Source organism: Papio anubis, chromosome 6, assembly GCF_008728515.1.
Source record: "Papio anubis isolate 15944 chromosome 6, Panubis1.0, whole genome shotgun sequence".
Lineage (NCBI taxonomy): Eukaryota > Metazoa > Chordata > Mammalia > Primates > Cercopithecidae > Papio > Papio anubis.
The window spans coordinates 159,796,185-159,816,264 of record NC_044981.1 but is presented as its reverse complement, the minus strand read 5'-3'; the positions used below and the strand labels follow the sequence as shown (position 1 = coordinate 159,816,264).

The 20,080-nt window shown below is 43.4% G+C and overlaps 1 protein-coding gene across 1 annotated transcript in view; it reads right to left on the bottom strand.

The window, feature by feature from the left end:
- Positions 1-632: 632 nt before the first annotated feature.
- Positions 633-20,080, bottom strand: part of PACRG (parkin coregulated) — a 575,145-nt gene continuing 555,697 nt past the window's right edge. Inside the window, exon 5 of the mRNA XM_003898380.3 lies at positions 633-1,117. Within this exon, the coding sequence (XP_003898429.1) occupies positions 957-1,117 (161 nt within the window). The 3' untranslated portion in view covers positions 633-956. The remainder of the gene's footprint in view (positions 1,118-20,080) is intronic.

Here is a 20,080-nt window from a genome sequence, read left to right as displayed (position 1 = left end):
CAATACGGCCATCAGACCTACTGCATGGTGCTATGAAAAGTCATCCAACTAGTGGGAGGAAGCAAGGAAGAAGAGTTGCCAAGGAAGAATTCTGATCTGTTTCAAAGAGTAATCATTAAGATGCATATAAGTCATTTTCAAAAATAATTAAAAGCCCTAAACAAACTTCCCGATAACACTTTGTCAATAACACACCAGGTCCTGAGATGCAGTGTGCCGTACGGAGAGACGAGGATTCAAGCTAGCCTTTTCTTTTTTTTTTAAACATATTTGCCAAGTTACATTTCACACATAACCCTGACCCCGTCCTCTCCCCAGTCTTCCCCTACCTGCACCGAAATATAAACTGAAAGGCCCCTGAAGCCCAGATCACTAGTAGGCTAAAGGCATTAATTACAACTGTAGCTGAGGTTATAATGGGCTGCAAAAATTTCCTGCTGTAATTGGAATATAGATTCAACAGTTTTATTGAATGTCAAAGCACATTATTCCGCACAGCTGCTAGAGAGGCACGGCTGAACCGATGCTTCTCTTCCATGACAAACACCTATTAAGCAGTCAGCATAAACTCTTCCCTTACAACCTCTGACATCACCCCCAGGGCAGGCACACACAGAACAGCAATTGCTGAATTGCGTATGAAAATTATAGTTTATTGTCTATACAACTGAAGGTTTCACTCGGACTCCTGCTTCTGTCGGAGCTGTATAAAGAAGCAATTCTTCTCATAGAACAAATAAGCACAGTACACTATTGTAATCTAAGAAACAGGCACTATTTATGTATTGGAAAGCCTTGCTCTCAATAGGGCTAACAGTCCAATGGCCCATAAGCCACTATTTTAGCAGCTGTAGAAAAGAAAGCTGTGGAAGTCACAAGGAATGAGATGCTAAAAGCAGCAGAGACGGATGATGCCAACACCAACGGGAGGCTTCAAGTCCCAGCTGCTGCCACTGTTAGTTTAGCAAGCAAGACTCGTAGGTGGGGACCACGTACTTAATGTTGATAAAGGCATTTTCTCCTCCGTAGCGCTCGAAGGCCTCCAGCGTCTCCTGGATCAAGTCACCAATGTTCTCCCTCTTCTGCTGGCTGTAGTCAATGCCATCTCCGGAGTTCACTGGTGCATGCAAACACACAAAGAGGGCAGTTATTTCTCCGCAATTTCCCGAAAAGTCCTACACAGTCTAGGCATTTTCTCTGAATGCTTATGAGGAGACACAAACATGCAAGATTTTTACACGATCTTGAGGAGTTTTAAAAGCAGTGGCAACTATACAAAAATACCAACTCCCAAATTGGAGCCAATGAAAAATAATCTAAAATGAAGGAATAATGGAGTAAACAACAGCGAGTGAATCACAGTTACAAGAAAGAGGACAAGTCAGGGACTCTGTTTCTTGATCTGTTATATACAGAGTGTTCTCTCGGGCCCTGAGTCTTCTGAAATCACAGCATGGTGTCCTTAGAAGGAACAGTCTATTGTGAGATCAGGCTGTTTGTTCCTTGTGATTTAAAATGGATCTGCTTTGGAATGAGGCTTAGCCCCCACCCCACGTCTCTGCTGCTTTTGAACACATGGCAAACTCTTTCTCCTGAATCCCAGTAACCCAAGTGTTCAGTTCCCTGAAATCATTTTGCTCATTCCAGGTGCAGGTGGGACAGGAGGAAGCTGCTTCTCGTGCCCTGGCTGCTCCCGAACGATCACTCAATGCTGGGATGCAGCTATTCGTCAGTCAGGGCTTTGCAGGGAGTTTGTGTCACTGCTAGTTTTGGAGTCCCCAAGTCTAGGGAGGTGTGTCAGCTGTAGGGTCTGGAAGTGATCGCTTCAGTTGCCTCTCAGGTGCTAGGAGAGACGCAATTTCTAGGGTGGCCTTCAAAGGCCAGGAACCTATGGCTAACAGCCTCTCCTCTATACCACAAACTCAATCTCGAATCCCTTAGAAAAGAGATATGCGATTGTATCCAAGCTGCAGGAGTTACCAAGGGTGAGGGAGTCTGACAAAAATGGGGTCCCTTAGCTTCCATTCTGCGTGTAGACATCCCACAATTGTTTTCTCTAATGATAGTCATTCCATGCTTTCTGTTGTATTCCACTGCCAGGTAACCAAGGGCTTCAACGACATTTATTCTCCCAGCAAGCAAGTCATGAGTGTGTCCTGCCTTATCTGTGGTGGAAGGAAAGTGCACAGGTGGGCTGGGAGGACCCAGTAGGATGAGGGTGACAGCTCAGGCCTAGAGGGTGCCACGGGGCCAGGGACCTTCAGTGCAACTTGAAAATGTGCATTTCACTAGAGAAAGAATTCATCTGATTCATATTTCAATTGTAGACCCACAATGTTTATTTTGTTTGAATGTGAAAAATAGAGGGAAAAATGGTGTTTCCAACCTTTTATTCTTCCTTAGTCATCTGAGACATTTAAAAAAGACTTAGTAATGGTTCAGACCAGAATAAATATAACAATTACAATCCTACACAGCATAGGGAAGCAGTTCTTTTGCTTGATGTTTCCAGAAACTTATTAGGGAAATATCACTGTCTTCTGTGATATACATACAATAAATTGCTATCCTTATTCATTTCTTTTGGTGAGGGTGAAGGCAGGCAGATATAACACTGATTTTCAGAAGAAAAAAACAGATTGGGAGTCATACAACTGTAGTGCATGCCATTTATTCATAATAAATGACCTTAAAATGGTTCACAAAGCCATTGCAATTAGGTGGGTTTTTCCTTCCTCATAGTACATGTCTTTGTGCTGTCACAGGTAAAGCTGGATTTCAATTTATTTAAAGTTCGATCATCCCAAATATTCAAATATATAGAACAAAATATTATATATACACACACATACATGTATGAATGAGAGAGAGGAACAGAGAGAGAGAGAGGGAGAGATGATGCCAGATACAGTGACTCATGCCTGTAATCCCAGCACTGTGGGAAGCTGAGGTGGGAGGATTGCTTAAGACCAGGAGTTTGAGACCAGCCTGAGCAACACAGCAACACAGCAAGACCCCATCTCTATAAAAGAAATGAAAAAATTAGCTAGGTGTGGTGGCATGCGCCTGTAGTCTCAGCTACTTGAGAGGCTGAGGTGGGAGGATCACTTGAGCCCAGGTGGTCGAGGTGGCAGCGAGCCATGATCTCGCCACTGCACTCCAGCCTGGGCGAAGAGTGAGACCCTGTCTCAAAAACAAACAAACAAAACAAAAAGAATATATCAGATAAACAAAAGATAAGATTTTTAAACAAAAGGGTTCTTGCCCTATTGCTTTTTAGAAAAACAACAACAATAAACTTTGTAAAAACAAACATGTAAACAGATACACCTTTGACGTCCACCGGCTTTTCTGTTTGTATTTCTTAAGATTGATATGGTGTTCTGAGGTGGGAGAAGGTGCAGGTGGGAATGGCTGCAAGGGATAGATGAAGCCCTGTGGCTCCGCTGCAGGGAGCCTTCCACGAAGGGCTTTGAGTTGGATTGAGAGAGGAGGAGGAAGCTTGTGTTGGGAGGAGGCGTTGTTGACATTTGTTACAGGTGTAAAGAAAAGATGTTAAGGAAGAATGTGGGCAGGACGAAAAGCAACAAGGGATTTGAACAGAGGTGCTGGCGGGAGAACCCTGCATGACAGGGGAGGTCAGCAGCAGGGAACGTGCTTTACAGAAACAACTTCAGCTTCCCAGATTCCAACCAAAGCAGGGACAAATGTCCCCTCAGAGTCGGGCTCATCTTTGTGTGCCCCTTCTCTCCAAATTATAGCTGATAAACTCCTCCTAGGCATGAAAGAGGTGGACCTAGGGAGATGGTGGCATGGCCTGTTTGTGTAGGGCAGACAGCCCATTGCACAAATCCCTGGAGGGCACACGGAAAAGATAGTTGGTGATGATGCTGAGTTGTGGCAGCCGTGATCAAGTTCCTTATGGAGAAAGATACATACATTAGTCACTCATAAACGGTGCCTTTTGTTGGTGTATTAGTCAGAAGGTCAAGAGCTCAATAGACCAGGAGACAGACATATTTTCCTGATAGAGGGAAAGGGCGTGGAAGATCTGCACACAACGGAAAGCTTAAGGCACCTGCTTTTCCACTGCCCCAGAAGGCAGCAATGACAAGCAGAACTTTATCTCATGTTCTTACTTTTTAAAAAATATTTGACTGTAGGAGTAAGTAAACTATGTAGCTTTTTTGTTTTTCCACACTGTATAACCTCAAATGATAAAAGAACAAACCACAATAGGAGTTGCTTATTCAAAAAGTGAGTTGGAGTTGGAATATTTTGTGGTTGCAGAATGTGTATCATTGGGGTAGAGAAAAGGCCAAAAAAGGAACACTTCCCTTACTTTTCATGCTGAAACAATGACCCTTGGGGTCTAATTGTGTTGAGAAGCAGGTGAGTCATGAGGTCTCCATTTCAAACCTGCTATATTGACAGTTTTTTGAGAGCCTGAAATTGAGGTGATTAAGTGTGAACTCACCATTTTAAATACATGCGACACTGTTCAAAAATACATTTGTGAGAATAGGACATTAAAAAAAAAACAAACCCAAACGGTTATTTACAATTGCCAATTCTGATGAGGAAAATGACATTTCAATTTAGGAAGCAAGGAGTGTATTTATGTCTGGCAGCTAGAAAATATACACTGATGATGGAAAAGATACATTTTATTTATAATCAAACAAATAGGTCGAAAGCAATGGTTTAAACCAGACTTGGTGCTTCTGGAAGGATGACAAGCAGGCAGAGGAGAACAAGGGATTTAGTTCCTGTTCTTGAAGATCCCTCCATGCAGGAGGCATGCGACCTACTGCCTGAAAGTTGTTCTTGGTTAAACATTATTTTAAGTGCATTTATTCCTCTGAATATTGGTATTTTTGATGACGTAAGCAGTCTGTTTAAGCATGAATAATATGCACACTCATTTTTCTATCTAAACCTCCTTAAACTGTGCCCACTGGATGCTTTCTCTTTCTGGATGCCATTTTCTTCAGAACTAGGACGCACGTGTCTATCCCAGTCTCTGGTCTCTTGTCCAGCAATGGCATCCTCCCTACTTCGTGAACTCAGCTTGGGGCTGTGAAGGGACAGTCGTACACCTTGTTACCGAGGGCCACCGCAATGGGGAGCTGCACCTGACACATTTACATTTCACAAAGATATCTGCCACTCTGTGGACACGGACCAGCAAAAGGCTTGGATGACATAGGATTTTGATGATGTATTCTCCAGTTCAATTCTAGACTGTGTGCAAACTTCATTCTTTCTTCTACTTTCTTTAGTGATGACTATTACAGGAGAAAGGAAAAGATCGAAGGTGAGGGAAGCAAAGCCAGAAAGGAAGGACAGCTTTGGTGGCCAGAGCGAGGTCTTCCCACGTTACTCCCACGTTACTCGCGTTGCTCCTCCGTCCTGCAGAACGCCGTGGGTCGTGGCAGCAGCTGCAGCTATTTCACAGGCTGTCCTCCCTGTAGACTAAGCATCTACTCCGCGCTATAGGGCAATGCCAGACAAAAAAGACCCTTGCCTTCCGGGGAGCTTGCCATCCAGCTGAGGAAGCCTAATTAGCCACGCTTCCTATAGGATGCAGTGGTCACTTTCTCCCCCATGGAAGTACGTCTGGACCCAGGCACCCCACTCCTTCCAGAGCCGCCACCCACTGTGTGTCCCCCGTGGCGCTTTGCTTGCCAGTGAGCCCTGCGTCTTGAGAACTCTGAACGGTTCCTTGTAGTCAGGACACTCGGGGATCCTAGAGACACGAAAAGCAGGAGACTTTGTGTGACGGCCACTGCGAGGCTCAGGGAGAGTTTAATTCAAATTTGGATTTTTCTTACTCTTATGCTTTGGGGCAATACTCTTAAATGGTAAATATATAGCCATTGTATGAACAGTAACACACAAAGGAGTTATTTGGAAATGAAAGCCTTATTGAAGGCACTGGAAAAATAAAACAAATAAACGCTTCCTTTAGATTGCTCACTCCACATGCCTGAAGGGTTGTTCATTTGATGCCGAACAGATGAAGTCATTTATGAACTCTATCTATACTTTTTCGTAATGGCTAAGAAGATCCTAAATAGGCACGATTTCAGGAAGGAAGCCCTTCTGTTAATTTTGAGAACATCCTGGCTGAAGCAGCAGCATCGCACTCTCAAAGCGAACAGCCAGACCACACTGGGGAAGGCAGAGTTGTCAGGTCCACGGGAAGAGAGTCCCGGCCCCAACACGCTCTCCTACCTGAGATGCCTGAAGAGCTGGAGGCTGTTCGAAGGCAACGAACCAAACATTCTCCCAGGAAACACTAACTTGGGAAACTCCATTAAAAACCACCCAAGTGAATCAGGAAATGGTTAAGAGGTGACTGAGATGATGATAAAACTATCATTACCAGTCTTTCTTCACACTGAATATCTGCTTTCGGAAGCTTGAATTTTATGATGCAACTCGCCATGCTCAGTAACAAAAATGGTTTGTGTTACCTCCTAGATACTCAACAGCTAGACTGTAGAAATGGCTGTAGAAATTAGCAACTATCTCAGACAAATACATGAGGATTATCGTGATAGAACAACATTCACCTTAGCTGCAGGCAGCAAGAGACATTGACTCAGGCAGACTGACTTTCTCCACGCACCCAAGACTGAGTGACAGCCATAAAACCAAGGCTCTGGAATAAATGGCTGCGGAGGCGTCGCGGTTCAGCCGCACCGCCGTTGGTCTAGAGCTGTTCCCTGGCCGTTGGCATGTGGAGCATTTGCTGCCCGAGGTAGCCACTTTGCACTTGAGTGAACCCAGGCCAGATCAAAGCTCTTTCCGTACCCAGCTTTCGTCGAAATCAAGCCAACTGCAGAAATCGCCTTGCGCTGTGTTCCCCAGTGGGGCCAGGTAATCTCGTTGAAACAACACTGAGTGGAATTAAACAACAACAACAAAAATGTTGACAGAAGAAATCAAATAGTTTCTTTCTGGACCAGAAAAGGCATATTGTTGATTCTCAGATGCTGAACTAAAAAATTTCAAGAGCTTTAATGCCCAAGTAAAAGGATTTTCACCTGTTAAGACTTGTCACCTTTGACGTCATCAGGCACAGCTAAAGCTGGCTTTTTTCTGATTGGGTTGTAGTGATGTCTTCCGCTGTGGTGAGCGAGAAAGCGAGCCCTGGGGGCCTGGCTCAGGCCTTGGCAGGTATGTGCAGGTGGAACCCACTGCATATATTATTATCATGTTTCTTGATGACGCTAAGTCTTCACAGATTCTCTGTTGGATTATTCTGCATATATTTCCCCCGCCCACTTTGTATTTTTTTTGTTTTGTTTTGTTTTGTTTTGTTTTGTTTTTGATACAGAGTCTCACTCTGTGGTCCAAGCTAGAGTGTAGTGGTGCAACCTTGGCTCACTGCAGCCTCCGCCTCCCAGGTTCAAGTGATTCTCCTGCCTCAGCCTCCCGAGTAGCTGGGATTACAGGTGTGCACCACAATGCGCAGCTAATTTTTGTATTTTTAGTAGAGACAGAGTTTTGCCATGTTGATCACGCTGGTCTCGAACTCCTGGACTCAAGTGATCCACCCGCCTTGGCCTCCCAAAGTGCTGGGATTACAGGCGTGAGCCACCACGCCCAGCCACATTTTCCCTTTGTGAATTTAGAAATGGTTGCTTTTGAGTTTTTTAAAATATGAATTAAGAAAGGGGAAAAGGAAGGGTATATTTTATCTTTTAAGATATTTACAGTTTAAATACCTAGATTAAATTGTCACGATTTGTTTTGCCAGAAATGTGTGTGTTTGGGTTAGCGTGGACTGAATTTACTATATAGAAATAGCTTTAGCTGTTTTAGAATAGGAGTTTTCTCCTGTAAAGTTTGGATAATTATAGGGAAATAGCTATGAATTCCAACCTGGTCGTTTCTGGAGGAGAAAGAGTAAGAAAGAAAAGAGACAGGAGGGGGAAAACCTAGGAACCTAGGATCGAATTCTTTTTTTTTTTTCTTTTTAACAATGAGTAAGAGAAGAGCCTTTTGGGGAGAAGCTGTGAGGTTATCTGCTTTTAGAATCCTGAAGAAATGCTTCTTTCACTCCATTTTTAAAGCTTTGCTATGTTACTTTGAGGGGACTCAACTTTTCTCCCCCTTAACCATAATGTGCGTTGCCCCATTTGGAATTCTGGGTGTTTCTGTGTCTGGGCCATGCTTAGCCACTGCTTCCTTGGCTGACTTCGTGTTCTCTTGGAAACTGAAGGTTCCCCACATTCCCTGAAGTATGACCTCACGATGGGTATTTCCAAAGTCATGGTTCATGGGTGTGTGAATCAAAGTTGCAATGGTTTTTCAACCAAAACTCACGATAACCACAGCATTTGGCATGCTGGAGATGCCCAAGGGCTCACCCACTTCAAATCTTCTCAGATCTTATTGACATTAATGAAATTCACAAGATTTCTTTCCTCTGAAGATAAAAGCTTTGAAGTAAGCTCTCGATTCCCAGCTGGATGTCTCGTTCTCTTTCTCTCTTCTTGACACCGAAGGCTGGGTCACTAAAGCACTGAGCTGCTAAGCCATCGTATTTCCAAAAGCTCGAGGAAACGTTTTCATCTTCTGAATGGGGTCGTTGGTCACTTGGAGATACCATGAATCTTGGCCTAACAGTCAATTCACTATCTAAATTTCCCTTAGATAGACAATGACAATTTCTAAACAGTTGTCGTTATCCAACTGCAAAGTAGATTCATTTATCTATGAAATGTACAACAATAACAATGGGGTCATACTGATATAGTGAAGAGAATACTGGACTTCAAGGCAAACAGCCTGAGATAAAATTTTCAATAACTTAGTAGCTACAATATTCAATAATTCACTAGCTATTTAACTATGGGCAGGTTATTTAACTTCTCTGAATCTCAGTTACTGCCTCTGAATAAAGACTGAACTTTGGATACTCTGTGGTTTCTATTCACCTAACATTACTTTTTATAATATCACAACATAACTTTGGAATAAGCATTTAGAAATGACAGTTATTCAAAGGATGCCTGTATTTCAACTGAAAAGATGATCACAAAGCAACTATGTAATTCTTCAAAGTAAGTCAGAAACCTCATAAGCATCAAAATCAGGTGTCAAGTCAAGTTCTAAGAAAACCTGAAAAGACCAAATGTTTATATAATTAATTCTAGTTAAGAAAGAGTGCACTGTGCAAAACTCATTATTTGTTGACCCCCTACACCAAATGCTATTACATTCTGCTATTTCATTAAGTCTATATAGATTTTAAAGACCAATTATATGGGTTAATTTCTTTTTTACATACCAATTGACAATGATTTGGTCAAGACTACAAAAAAGCAAGCTAGGGTCTTCTCTGATTAATGACTGTTTTGATCTGAAAGTTATACTAAGAAAAATAGGTGAGTTCATCCATTTATCCCTCTACTGGATAATTATAACGATGGATTCAGTCATCATTGAATTAAGCTGAATTCAAGCTTGCAAAGTAAAAGCTCATCTCTTTTCTTATTGGCCAACATGATTCAGTGAACAGAGTGTTTCAAAAAAGGAGCAGAGGGTTAAGTCCAGCTGTCTGTGTTAAATCTATTTCTCGCTGTCTTATCTCATGGTGGAGTAATAATAACAACAATATAATGTCATTTACACAGATTAGGTCATTTAAAACTAACAATAGCCCTATGAGCTAAATACTATTATTATTCCCCTTCACAGGGGAGAAAACTGAGGTTTTGAGAGGTGAGAAAACTTAGTGAAATGATGTAAGCAGTAAGTGATACTGGGATCCCGAAAAAGAGAAATCGAAGTAAGAATCTGCTGAAGTGCATCTTGCATGATGGCGGGAAGGTTCAGAAAGAGAGGTCTGAGCATCACATGTCATCACAGCGAGAGCAGAAGGTGGCAGAACATTTGCTACCTACAGAAGAACTTTAGCCCCGTATCATCCGCAGAGAGGTTCCAGGTGAGTCAGTGACGGGGAGATACTGTAGCTGCTGCAACCAACCGGGTAATGTTTCCTAGGATAGTCAATTGCTATGATAAAAAAGATATCATTTTTTATGATATAGATTATTACACTATCTTTACTTCATTACAGATCCTTAAAACAATAGCATTCACAGAGATACAGGCAGGATGACAAAAAGCAAGGCCGATTGATTTCAAGGACTTTTCTTTCGGTGCCATAAATACATGATCAGTATGGGGAAGGTCTAGGATCAATTTCTCATTTCATCCCCCCCATCTTTATGGGCATCCATTATGATTTATTTTTAGTCTGGTAGATATTAGTTACATAGTCTTCTAGATAAAGAAATTATACGGCTTTAATGTATACAAGGTAGATGAGCAGGCTGAGCGTGACTGCCCAGGGACATCATTGCTACTTAGTGGACGGATGCCTGGTATTGGACCAGAGGCACTAGGAGAACCTATAACTGTGGGATCTCAGGAATAGGGTGAGAAGGTAAAAAGGAGGAACATTCCAAGTATCTGAATGGTCTTAGGAAACAAACCAAAAAGCCACATTGAAGTCACTTATGTTGGGAAAGTTTAGGAATCAAAGTTGAAGGTTCCCATTCTCTGCGAAGAGTAGGAGAGTCTCTGGTTTTCCTTCAGGGAAGGGTTTCTTGCGGTTCTCCAACAGTCCTTGCCGGAATCGAATGTGGTGTGGAGGCTCTCAGATGGCCCCCTGGTAAGTGCGTAAGGCTCCTGTGAGGCGTGCAGGCACCGAGTGTGGGCTTGGAAGGTGAAAGGCTGCCTTCGGCCCTTCCTTCTTTGTGCATTTGCTGCTGTGTGGGACATGGCGGGGCCAGGCCTCCCACTCCAGTTCCTCCTGGATCATAGTTAATAGGCTGTTTATCTTTCCATCTTCAAAGCCTACTATTCCTAATTCACCCTGCAGAACAATTTATCTCGTCATTTTCTTTTCTGGTTAATAACCAGTGTCTCCATGTTCTATAATGGACCAGATTCAAATCCCCAGTCGTCTGGCCCCTGTGTGATCTCATCTCCCTAATGAAGCCAGTCACCTGCTTTCTCCTCCACAATGGGACCTCCTGCTCCACTCAGGCTGGATTTCTTACTGACCCCACTGCGTGAAATTTTCATTCATGTCTAAAATTCCCCATGGGAATATTCTCCCCTCTTCCTCCTGGTAAGTTCAATCTTACCTTTGTTCAGGGCTAGGGTTACTTCCTCTGTGATTTCGACTCCACATCATCTTTCTTTCTTTTGAATTCCTGGAGCACTAGCCTGTAGTCCCCTCCTTGCTTATTTTCAGGTGACTCTAAAACACTTAATAGATGTTTCCTGTTTACTTCGCCCTTTTGCATTCTACCACCTCATTGGGGGAAAGGATCATGGTAGTTATGTTATAAACCTCATCGTGGGCATCAAATTCAAACTGGGCACTTGTAAAATGAATGAATGGAAGTATAAGTAAATGGCTACTTTGTGGGTTTACTAGGTCCAGATGCTGATACAAGCAAACTCAGTTCTAAATAAACTGCATGGTAGGTGTAGTGGCCACCATTTGCCTAATTCCAATTCTTTGTTTACTGTTTCCATATTTGTGAGTTGTTATCCGTGGAAGTAGCACTTACATGAATTTGGAAATGTCTGATCAAGTGAGCTTCAATATGTAGAGGGTCTGTACAGTTAGGGAGCATCATCTATCTGCTTTGCAGTGCACTCCTCAACTTAAAGTGGGGTTTACCTGGATCATCTTTCAATTTGAGAAGAAAAAAACTTTTTTTTTCAAAGTGAAAAATGAGATTATCCCATTTACTTTTTTTTTTTGGAATGGAGTCTTGCTCTGTCACCCAGGCTGGAGTATGATGGCTTGATCTCAGCTCACTGCAACCTCCGCCTCCCCTGTAAAAGTGATTCTTCTGCCTCAGCCTCCCGAGTAGTTGAGATTACAGGGGCCTGCCACCATGCCCAGCTAATTTTTGTATTTTTGTATTTTTTTTTTTTTTCAGTAGAGATGGGGTTTCACCATGTTAGCCAAGCTGGTCTCCAACACCTGACCTCAGGTGATCCACCCATCTCAGCTTCTGAAAGTGCTGATATTACAGGCATGAGCCACTGCGCCTGGCCCCATTTACTTTTTAGCAGTTTTTGCTCCAAAAAGAAGAACATGTTGGATTTTTATAGTGCTTTCATTTAATATCTAATTTTGTTTTATATGGTTTCTTTCATAGCTACATGGTAATTTTCAACCAGCTCGCGAAACAGCAAAATAGATGATTTTGATTGGAAAAGAACTGCTGATGGCAGCCCTCAGGAGTGATAAAACCTACTGGAAATAATTGTAACTACCTCTAGACTGGTGCTGAAAACTTTTAAAAATGAGCCAGACTGGCAGCTGCTATCAGACTTTTCCATTTCCAGATAACGTTAATGATACCAGATACAACCCGTTTTCAGCTCTGATTTTTTTTTTCTGTAATTGAGGCACAAAAATAAAAATTCATCTCAGATGTCTTTTCTTCTTTTTTGTGAGACAGGGTCTCACTCTGTCACCCAGGCTGGAGTGCAGTGGCATGATCTCAGCTCACTGCGACCTCGGCATCCCGGGCTCCAACAATTCTCCTGCCTCAGCCTCCCAAGTAGCTAGGACCACGCGCTACCACGCCCAGTTAATTTTTTAATTTTTTGTAGAGATGGGGTTTTGCCACGTTGCCCAGGCTGATCTCAAACGTCTGGACTTAAGTCATCCACCTGCCCCGGCCTCCCAAAGTGCTGGGATTACCGACTTGGCCCCCTCATCCGGCTCATCTCAGATTTCTAATAAATGTCATCAGCAAACACATTAAACTATGGAGAAATGCATTTCTAAAATGATAAACTCGGAACTTAGGAGCCTTTGCATATCCATCCCAGTGCTCACCATCGTGACAAGATAAGACTGAATCATTGTAGGTGACTGGGCTGCACAGCAGGGCACAGAGCTACAGAGTAAAAGATTCTCATGGTCTTGACGTGTTGCTTGTTCTATTGAGAAAAATAATTAAATGGATAAACTCGCCAATCGTGCTTACGATGAAAAAACACGTTACACCATTTCTGTAGATTGGATGTTTCCCCGAATATTTGGGATATATCTCAGCTTGCCTGAAGTACCTACTCTTTGAAAATTCTAAGATGAATTAATGGATGCAAAATTTGAATAGATTTCCAAACCCTTAGCTGGATATTTTACAGAGTGGGACTGTCTCTTCAAATGAACTCAAGTAATGCAAACATAATACATTTAATGAACAAATCAAAGCAGTCTGATGGCTGAACTCAGTTAACTGCTCTGAAAGTGACGGAGTTAAATCCATCAAGCCTTTTACAACTGTCTTAGTTAAAAATAACCTAGAAAGAGCTTTCCAAGTTCTGACTATCAGCCTTTATCAGCTTCTACACTGGTGAGTTAAATGTGGCAAGAGACATCCACTTTGCCCCAAGTGTATTAATTCAGGGCACAGTCTGAAAATACTCGAGCTTGCCTGATATTTTTACAAATGTTTAAGGCTTTAAAGCCCAATCAGGCTGGGCGCGGTGGCTCAAGCCTGTAATCCCAGCACTTTGGGAGGCCGAGACGGGCGGATCACGAGGTCAGGAGATCAAGACCATCCTGGCTAACACGGTGAAACCCCGTCTCTACTAAAAAATACAAAAATCTAGCCGGGCGAGGTGGCGGGCGCCTGTAGTCCCAGCTACTCGGGAGGCTGAGGCAGGAGAATGGGGTAACCCTGGGAGGCGGAGCTTGCAGTGAGCTGAGATCCGGCCACTGCACTCCAGCCTGGGCGACAGAGCGAGACTCCGCCTCAAAAAAAAAAAGCCCAATCAAAGTTTTCGCCATACCATACAAAGAGAGAGAGAGAGAGAGAGAGAGAGAGAGAGAGAGAGAGAGAGAACAGTATCTAAACTGTGGAGGGGAATTTTAAATGTGGCCATTTAATTTGCCACAGCAGCAAAAATGGGTTTGCACAATGGACACTGAAGCTTGTTGGAAATGTTGATAGGTGAAATATGCTGACGTTTGATACTTTTGAATAAAGAATGTTTATTTGTCCGAGTTACATTTTTATCTCTTAAAATTCCTCACTTGCGTGTACCCGATTGCTTTGCCCTGAATCAGGACATTAAGATTCGTCTGGACAAAGGCAGCATGGATACAAAACAACAGGACCCCGAGGGGCGGAGGCGTGTTCTTGTTGAACACAAATGGCCATGCATCACAGCTCTACTGAAACAGGGGAAATGATATCCATCCGTAAGGATAGGTTCCAGGACAAAAATAAGAGAATATGCATTACATTTATATTAATTTAATGTGCTGTTGATAAATTTTGACAACCATTATTACTGCACCTGCTATTTTGTCTATACTGTAGCTCCCAGGTAGGAGTAGACTGGCCATCATTTAACTCTCCTCTGGGAGAGGACAGTAAGTATAACCCCACAGAACGCCATGGACTGTTCTTTGCTTTATTGTTTAATAAAATGGGTTTACTCTACAACCTCACAAAGGAACAACACTTTTAAAGAGCAGCTGCTTCATCCTCAGGCCGTGAGGGAGAGCAGGACTTGTTATCTGGACTCACCTTGAACTTGGAGCCCTCATCTTTGGGATGTCCCTTTATGCGTTTTTTCAGTCTAGACTGGTACCTTGGACCCTGCTTACATCTCTGATTAAGATACTTGGTTGTAGGACTTTATGAGCAAAGAATGTATAGCTTAAGCTTATACTTAATCCTTCCGTTTTCCTTCAGATATAGTTCAATATGTTGGTGCTTAACTGAATGGGGAAAAGACTGACTCTTCTTCTGCAAGTGGCATCCAGACGTGGCCATAGCTCTGTTACTTCCTTTTTGTCTCCACAAAGTCCTGATTTTTCCAATTTTAGGACACAGCTCATGACTGGCCCATTCCCTAGACTGCTGGCTGACTGTGAGAGATGCAGCCCTGATAAGCCAACAGGAAGCAGCAGATGTGGCCCTAGTAAACTCACGGGAAGCAGCAGATGTGGCCTGACTAAACTCACGGGAGGAAGCAGATTTTATTTTCAAATGCACACCTGATACTTGTGCTTCAAGCCACAAAAAGGTCATTCTTTTGTAGTATCACTATGGGATTTAATATTTGCAAAATAATTTATATTCCTGTTTGCTGATTTTGTGTTTTTGAGGCAGGATATCTGAAGGCACTTAGTACATGTGTTCTAATTCCAATTTATGTCACCCAAGTAGCTGAACTGAGGGAGAGAGAGAGTATCTCCTTGCCCATTACTGTCCATGAGGAGAGAACCCGGTTAAGCAGGAGATGGTAAGAAGCGTCGGCAGCACCCTGGCTCACGTCTTTCCCTGCGGGAAGAGAGTGAGGGTGGAGGCGTCAAGGAGATTCCCTTCTGCTTCTCTACAGAGGCGAAAATCCCCGCATCTACCTCCACCTTCTCTGCACAGGTTTCTACGTTGGCCTCTGAGCCCAAAGAAATCCTCCGTCCTCTTCCAGACTCTTCAGCGCCATGGTCCTAGGCCCAATGGGATGGAGAAGACGTCATAGCTCCAGCCCCAGACCAGGCTCCCAAATTCAACGTCGTCTGCGGAGTAGACTCAGAGCCCTGAGTAAACTGAGGCAAATGTTCTGGCAAGCAGGCTCACTCACCAGGCTTCCACTAAGTCTGGCGCCTGCCACCTTAGGTCTGGACAATGTAAACCTCCAGAGGCTGATGGAGACCTGGACAAAGGGCTCAACTGATTTTCTGGCTTCACCCCAGTGTCGCCTCCCAGAGTTCTGTTGTCTTTCACCTGCCCAAGGCCCCCGGATAGGCCATTCCACTTAGTTCCAGCCTCTTGGCAATATCTGTATTGGGAGCCTTGTGCCCCCTATGTGTTTCTATCAGCAAGACCCTGGACTTAAAGACTTGCCATGTGATGGTGGGTCCTCACTCTAGGCTATATGTTTTTTTGTTTTGTTTTCTTTGTTTGTTTGTTTGTTTGTTTGTTTTGAGACGGAGTCTCCCTTTGTTGCCCAGGCTGGAGTGTAGTGGTGTGATCTTGGCTCACTGCAACCTCTGCCTCCCCAGTTCAAGTGATTCTCCTGGCTCAGCCTCCCAAGTAGCTGGGACTACAAGCACGCGCCACCATGCCTGGCTAATTTTTGTATTTTTAGTAGGGATGGGGTTTCACTATGTTGGTGAGGCTGGTCTCGAACTCTTGATCTCATGATCTGCCTACCTCAGCTTCCCAAAGTGCTGGGATTACAGGCATAAGCACCACGCCTGGCCTATGTTTAGTTTTTATAGACACCTTTGGGTCAAAGGAGCAGCTCCAGTGGTGGGAATTTGGGGAGTCAAGGTAGTCTGGCAGAGGAAGTGTTGATGGAAAGGCAACCCTCCTGGCCTTGAGGACGCCAACTTCATCATCCACTCTCCTCATCACAGGTAGGCTCTGGCTGCAGGGCAGGGTGGGCAGGTCAGGCTGATGGTTCCTGACATGTCTATGGGGCTTGGGTGATGGGAAGGGCCCCCAGAGCAACAGCTGGAGCATTCGTCTTGGGGAAATACAGCTGTCTTCATTTGGCCACATGGACTGCCTGGTGCTCAGATCAGTGTTTGTCTGTAAACTGGCTTCCCAGTTGGAGGATAAAAGAACAAGGTAATAAATCCAAGCTGGGACTCAGGAACCAGGTTTTAATTTGAACTCAGATGTCATCATCCAAATTCTGTGATTTCAAGAAGACCAGCTGTGTTCTAGAGCTTCAGCAGCTGAGGACAGATTATTGGACTAGAGTGGGAATGTAGACTAGGTGGCTCACATTCTGGCAGAGGAGTCCGGTAATATGCCAGGTAACCAACCATTAAATAAGAATATTTCAGAGTGAGAAGTCCTAGCAAGGAACGGCAGGAAGGTGATGTGGTAGGGACAGACTCGGGAGGCCACTACAGGCAGGGTGATCCAGAAGATCTCCCTGGGAAAATTAAATTTAAGCTGACATCTTAGTGTGGAGAAGTCGGCTTGGGAGAAAGAAACAAGCCTGGGAAGGACGTGCAGTGCAGAACAGCAAAGGCAAAGACCTTGAGGCTGGAATGCGTTGTTACCGGAGAGGATGATTTCACCGAGTTATGACATCCGGGGTCTTCAACATTGATATCTACTATACTTGGTTATCATTTGTAATGGCTGTTTAGTAGCTATGGAATGGAAGGAATACAAGTTACTCAGCTCTTCTTCTCTGGTTAGAGACATGAAGTCTACCTCCAGATTTGCGCAATTTTTGTTAGTGATGTAATCAACATCTTTGAGCGTAAAGTCTTTTTCCTCAGTAGTATTATTTCCTTGAAGGAATTCTCAGAAGTGAGGTTACTGCTTCAAGGAATATGAACATTTTGTGCTTACTGGTATAGGCTGCCACATTGATTGTTCAGAAAGGTCAGGTCAGTCTATGCTGTTCCAGCAACATGTGTGGATACTTGCTTTATCACAGCATTGGGTGTTAGAATTAAAATTGTGTTTGCTAATCCAGTGTCTATAAAATTCTACTCTAAGGTTGCATTAGTTAGCATTTTTCTAATTACTGAGGAGGGTTAACGTTTTCCCATGTATTGTTTTGCTGTGTGGGATTTTTTTTTTTTTTCCCTTTGTGAGAGTGATTTGTTCTTATCTTTGGCCTATTTGTCTACTGGGTAGCAGTTATAAAAGAAACAAGGTCTCATCTTATCACCCTGGGAAGCTAGGGAGTGGACCAGCAGATCTCTGAAGTTAGATTTTTTGGCACGCACAAGCCACTCCAGCATTCATTTCTTTTTGACTGATGCAATAAGCACTATTTCAGAGAGCAAAGGGACGTGCTGAAGAGTCACTATCACTTCTAAAGGTGCCCAGGTGTCCCCGGGCAGCACCCTGGGCACTGAAGAATTGGAGGGATTATGTTAAGCAATGCAGAGGACATTGCACGGTCAGTCAATCATTGTGAGAAGCTGAATTGATGGTCATATACAGAAGGAGGCACATTTTCAGTGAATTTGGTTTCTAAAAAGCTTGCTTTACATCCTTATGACTGCACACCCACCCACCCATCAGGTGGCTGTGAAGGGTCGCTAATCAGAGGCAAGAACTCACACTTCTGGGTGCAGCCCTCAGGTTTACAAAGTGTCTTAAATTGGATTAAGTATCAATGAGGCTACACATAAAGTCATTGTTATTTTGGTTTGTATGTGAAAAGTGTTAATTTGTTCAATGTAAACATTCATGATATATTGCAATTGATTTGAACTTGTGTTGGCATTTCTACATGTTTTAATATATGGGGAGCCTCTGAAGATGAGAGTGGGCTGGGATGCTCTTGACATCTAGGAAGCCCAGGCTGAAGGCTGGGAAGCAGATAGATAAGAGATAGCTCACTAGGTCATGGGAGATGAACTTGAAGGAGGCAGACGAGGCTAAGGCAGAAGCATTTCCTCTTATTGAAGGTTAAAAGACCAGTAGCAGTGGAAACTGCAGTCTGCTATTTATCTTCAGGCTAGGGGCAGTGCAGACAGCTGCAACACGAGCCTCCTTATAAAACCATGCCAGCAACCTGAACCGTGACCTCCACTGGAGAAGTATTTCAGTGGGTGTACTGACATCCTCTTTAAGCACCAGTGAGCACCGTGGTGTCAATTTTGTTTTGAGGTCTGGTGATTTTGTTCACTCTCTTTAGTGAATAATAGGGAGACAAAGTCTTTACATAGTCTTATTCCAATTTAATTAAGGAAACAAAGCTTTGTAGCAGGAAGAAAGACACTACATTGAGAGCAGGTTTGAAAGTTAAAAACAAACATTACAAAAAGATTTTGAATTTCGGAGAGGCAGGGAGCTATCGCAGAATCGGATCGATAATGGACACAGCTATTCAAGTTAAGGTAAAATAATGATTTGGATAGATAGTTCAGTACATGTGATCTTTAGTTCGAAATTATCTGGGTGTTTCTTTTACTTTTTTCCTGTCCCTTTATGTAGTTATGGCCTGTTAGACGAGACATTATAAATTAAGAAAAAGCAAGCTGTTTACAGAAATCAGTGTGACTCATTTAAAGTGGTTTTTCTCATATCGAAAAGCTACTGGCAGGTTTAATTATTGCCGTATCTGAAAGACCAAAGTACATTAAAATGCGTGAAATAAACGGCTAGGCTGCCCCTATCACTGCGTGCTACAGTCATTATTCTAGTAGTGTGTCTTTCAGGAAACCTTTTACGAATCCCATAAAGAACTACATCACTGGGCCCCCAAACATTCCTCATGTAAGAAGTCTGATGGTGGGCCAGGTGCGGTGGCTCACGCCTGTAATCCCAGCACTTTGGGAGGCCGAGGAGAGTGGATCGTGCAGTCAGAAGTTCAAGACCAGCCTGGCCAAGATGGTGAAACTCCGTCTCTACTAAAAATACAAAAATTAGCCAGGCGTGGTGGCGGGTGCCTGTAATCCCAGGTACTCGGGAGGCTGAGGCAGAGAATTGCTTGAACTCGGGAGGCGGAGTTTGCAGTGAGCTGAGATTGTGCCGCTGCGTTCCAGCCTGGGAGACAGCAAGACTCCGTCTCAAAAAAAAAAAAAAAAAAAAAAAAAAAAAGGCCTGAAGGTGAAGAAAATTACTCAGAATACTAAATTCCTATAAGTCCTGTTATGATTGTTTTCTGCTTGAAGGAACTCAATGGACTCACTTTTTAATTAGTTCTACTATTCTACCCCCAAAACCTGACTGCTGTAAGATAGCAAATTAGAGCTTTTGGCAAGAAATAGACTTTGGGGGTCTATATTTCCTGAATAAAGTAAAATGGGTTTCCATGAGTCTCCTAACACCCCCCAGGGGCTGCGATGTGAAGACAGCCTCCTGCTGCTCTGGGTTATAGAGTTTAGAACTGCCTGGGGTTTGCTAAGGAAGCCCTCCTGATTAGCAGAAGGCCAGGGCTACTCAGGGTCTCAGGGCACGGGACAAGGATCCTGAATTGGCCCTCTGGGAAGCAAGGTGTCAGGCATCAGGCTAGGAGTTTTATTTGTGCTCCTTCATTTAATCCTTAATTCTATGAGGTTGGCCATGATGCTGAAGATGAT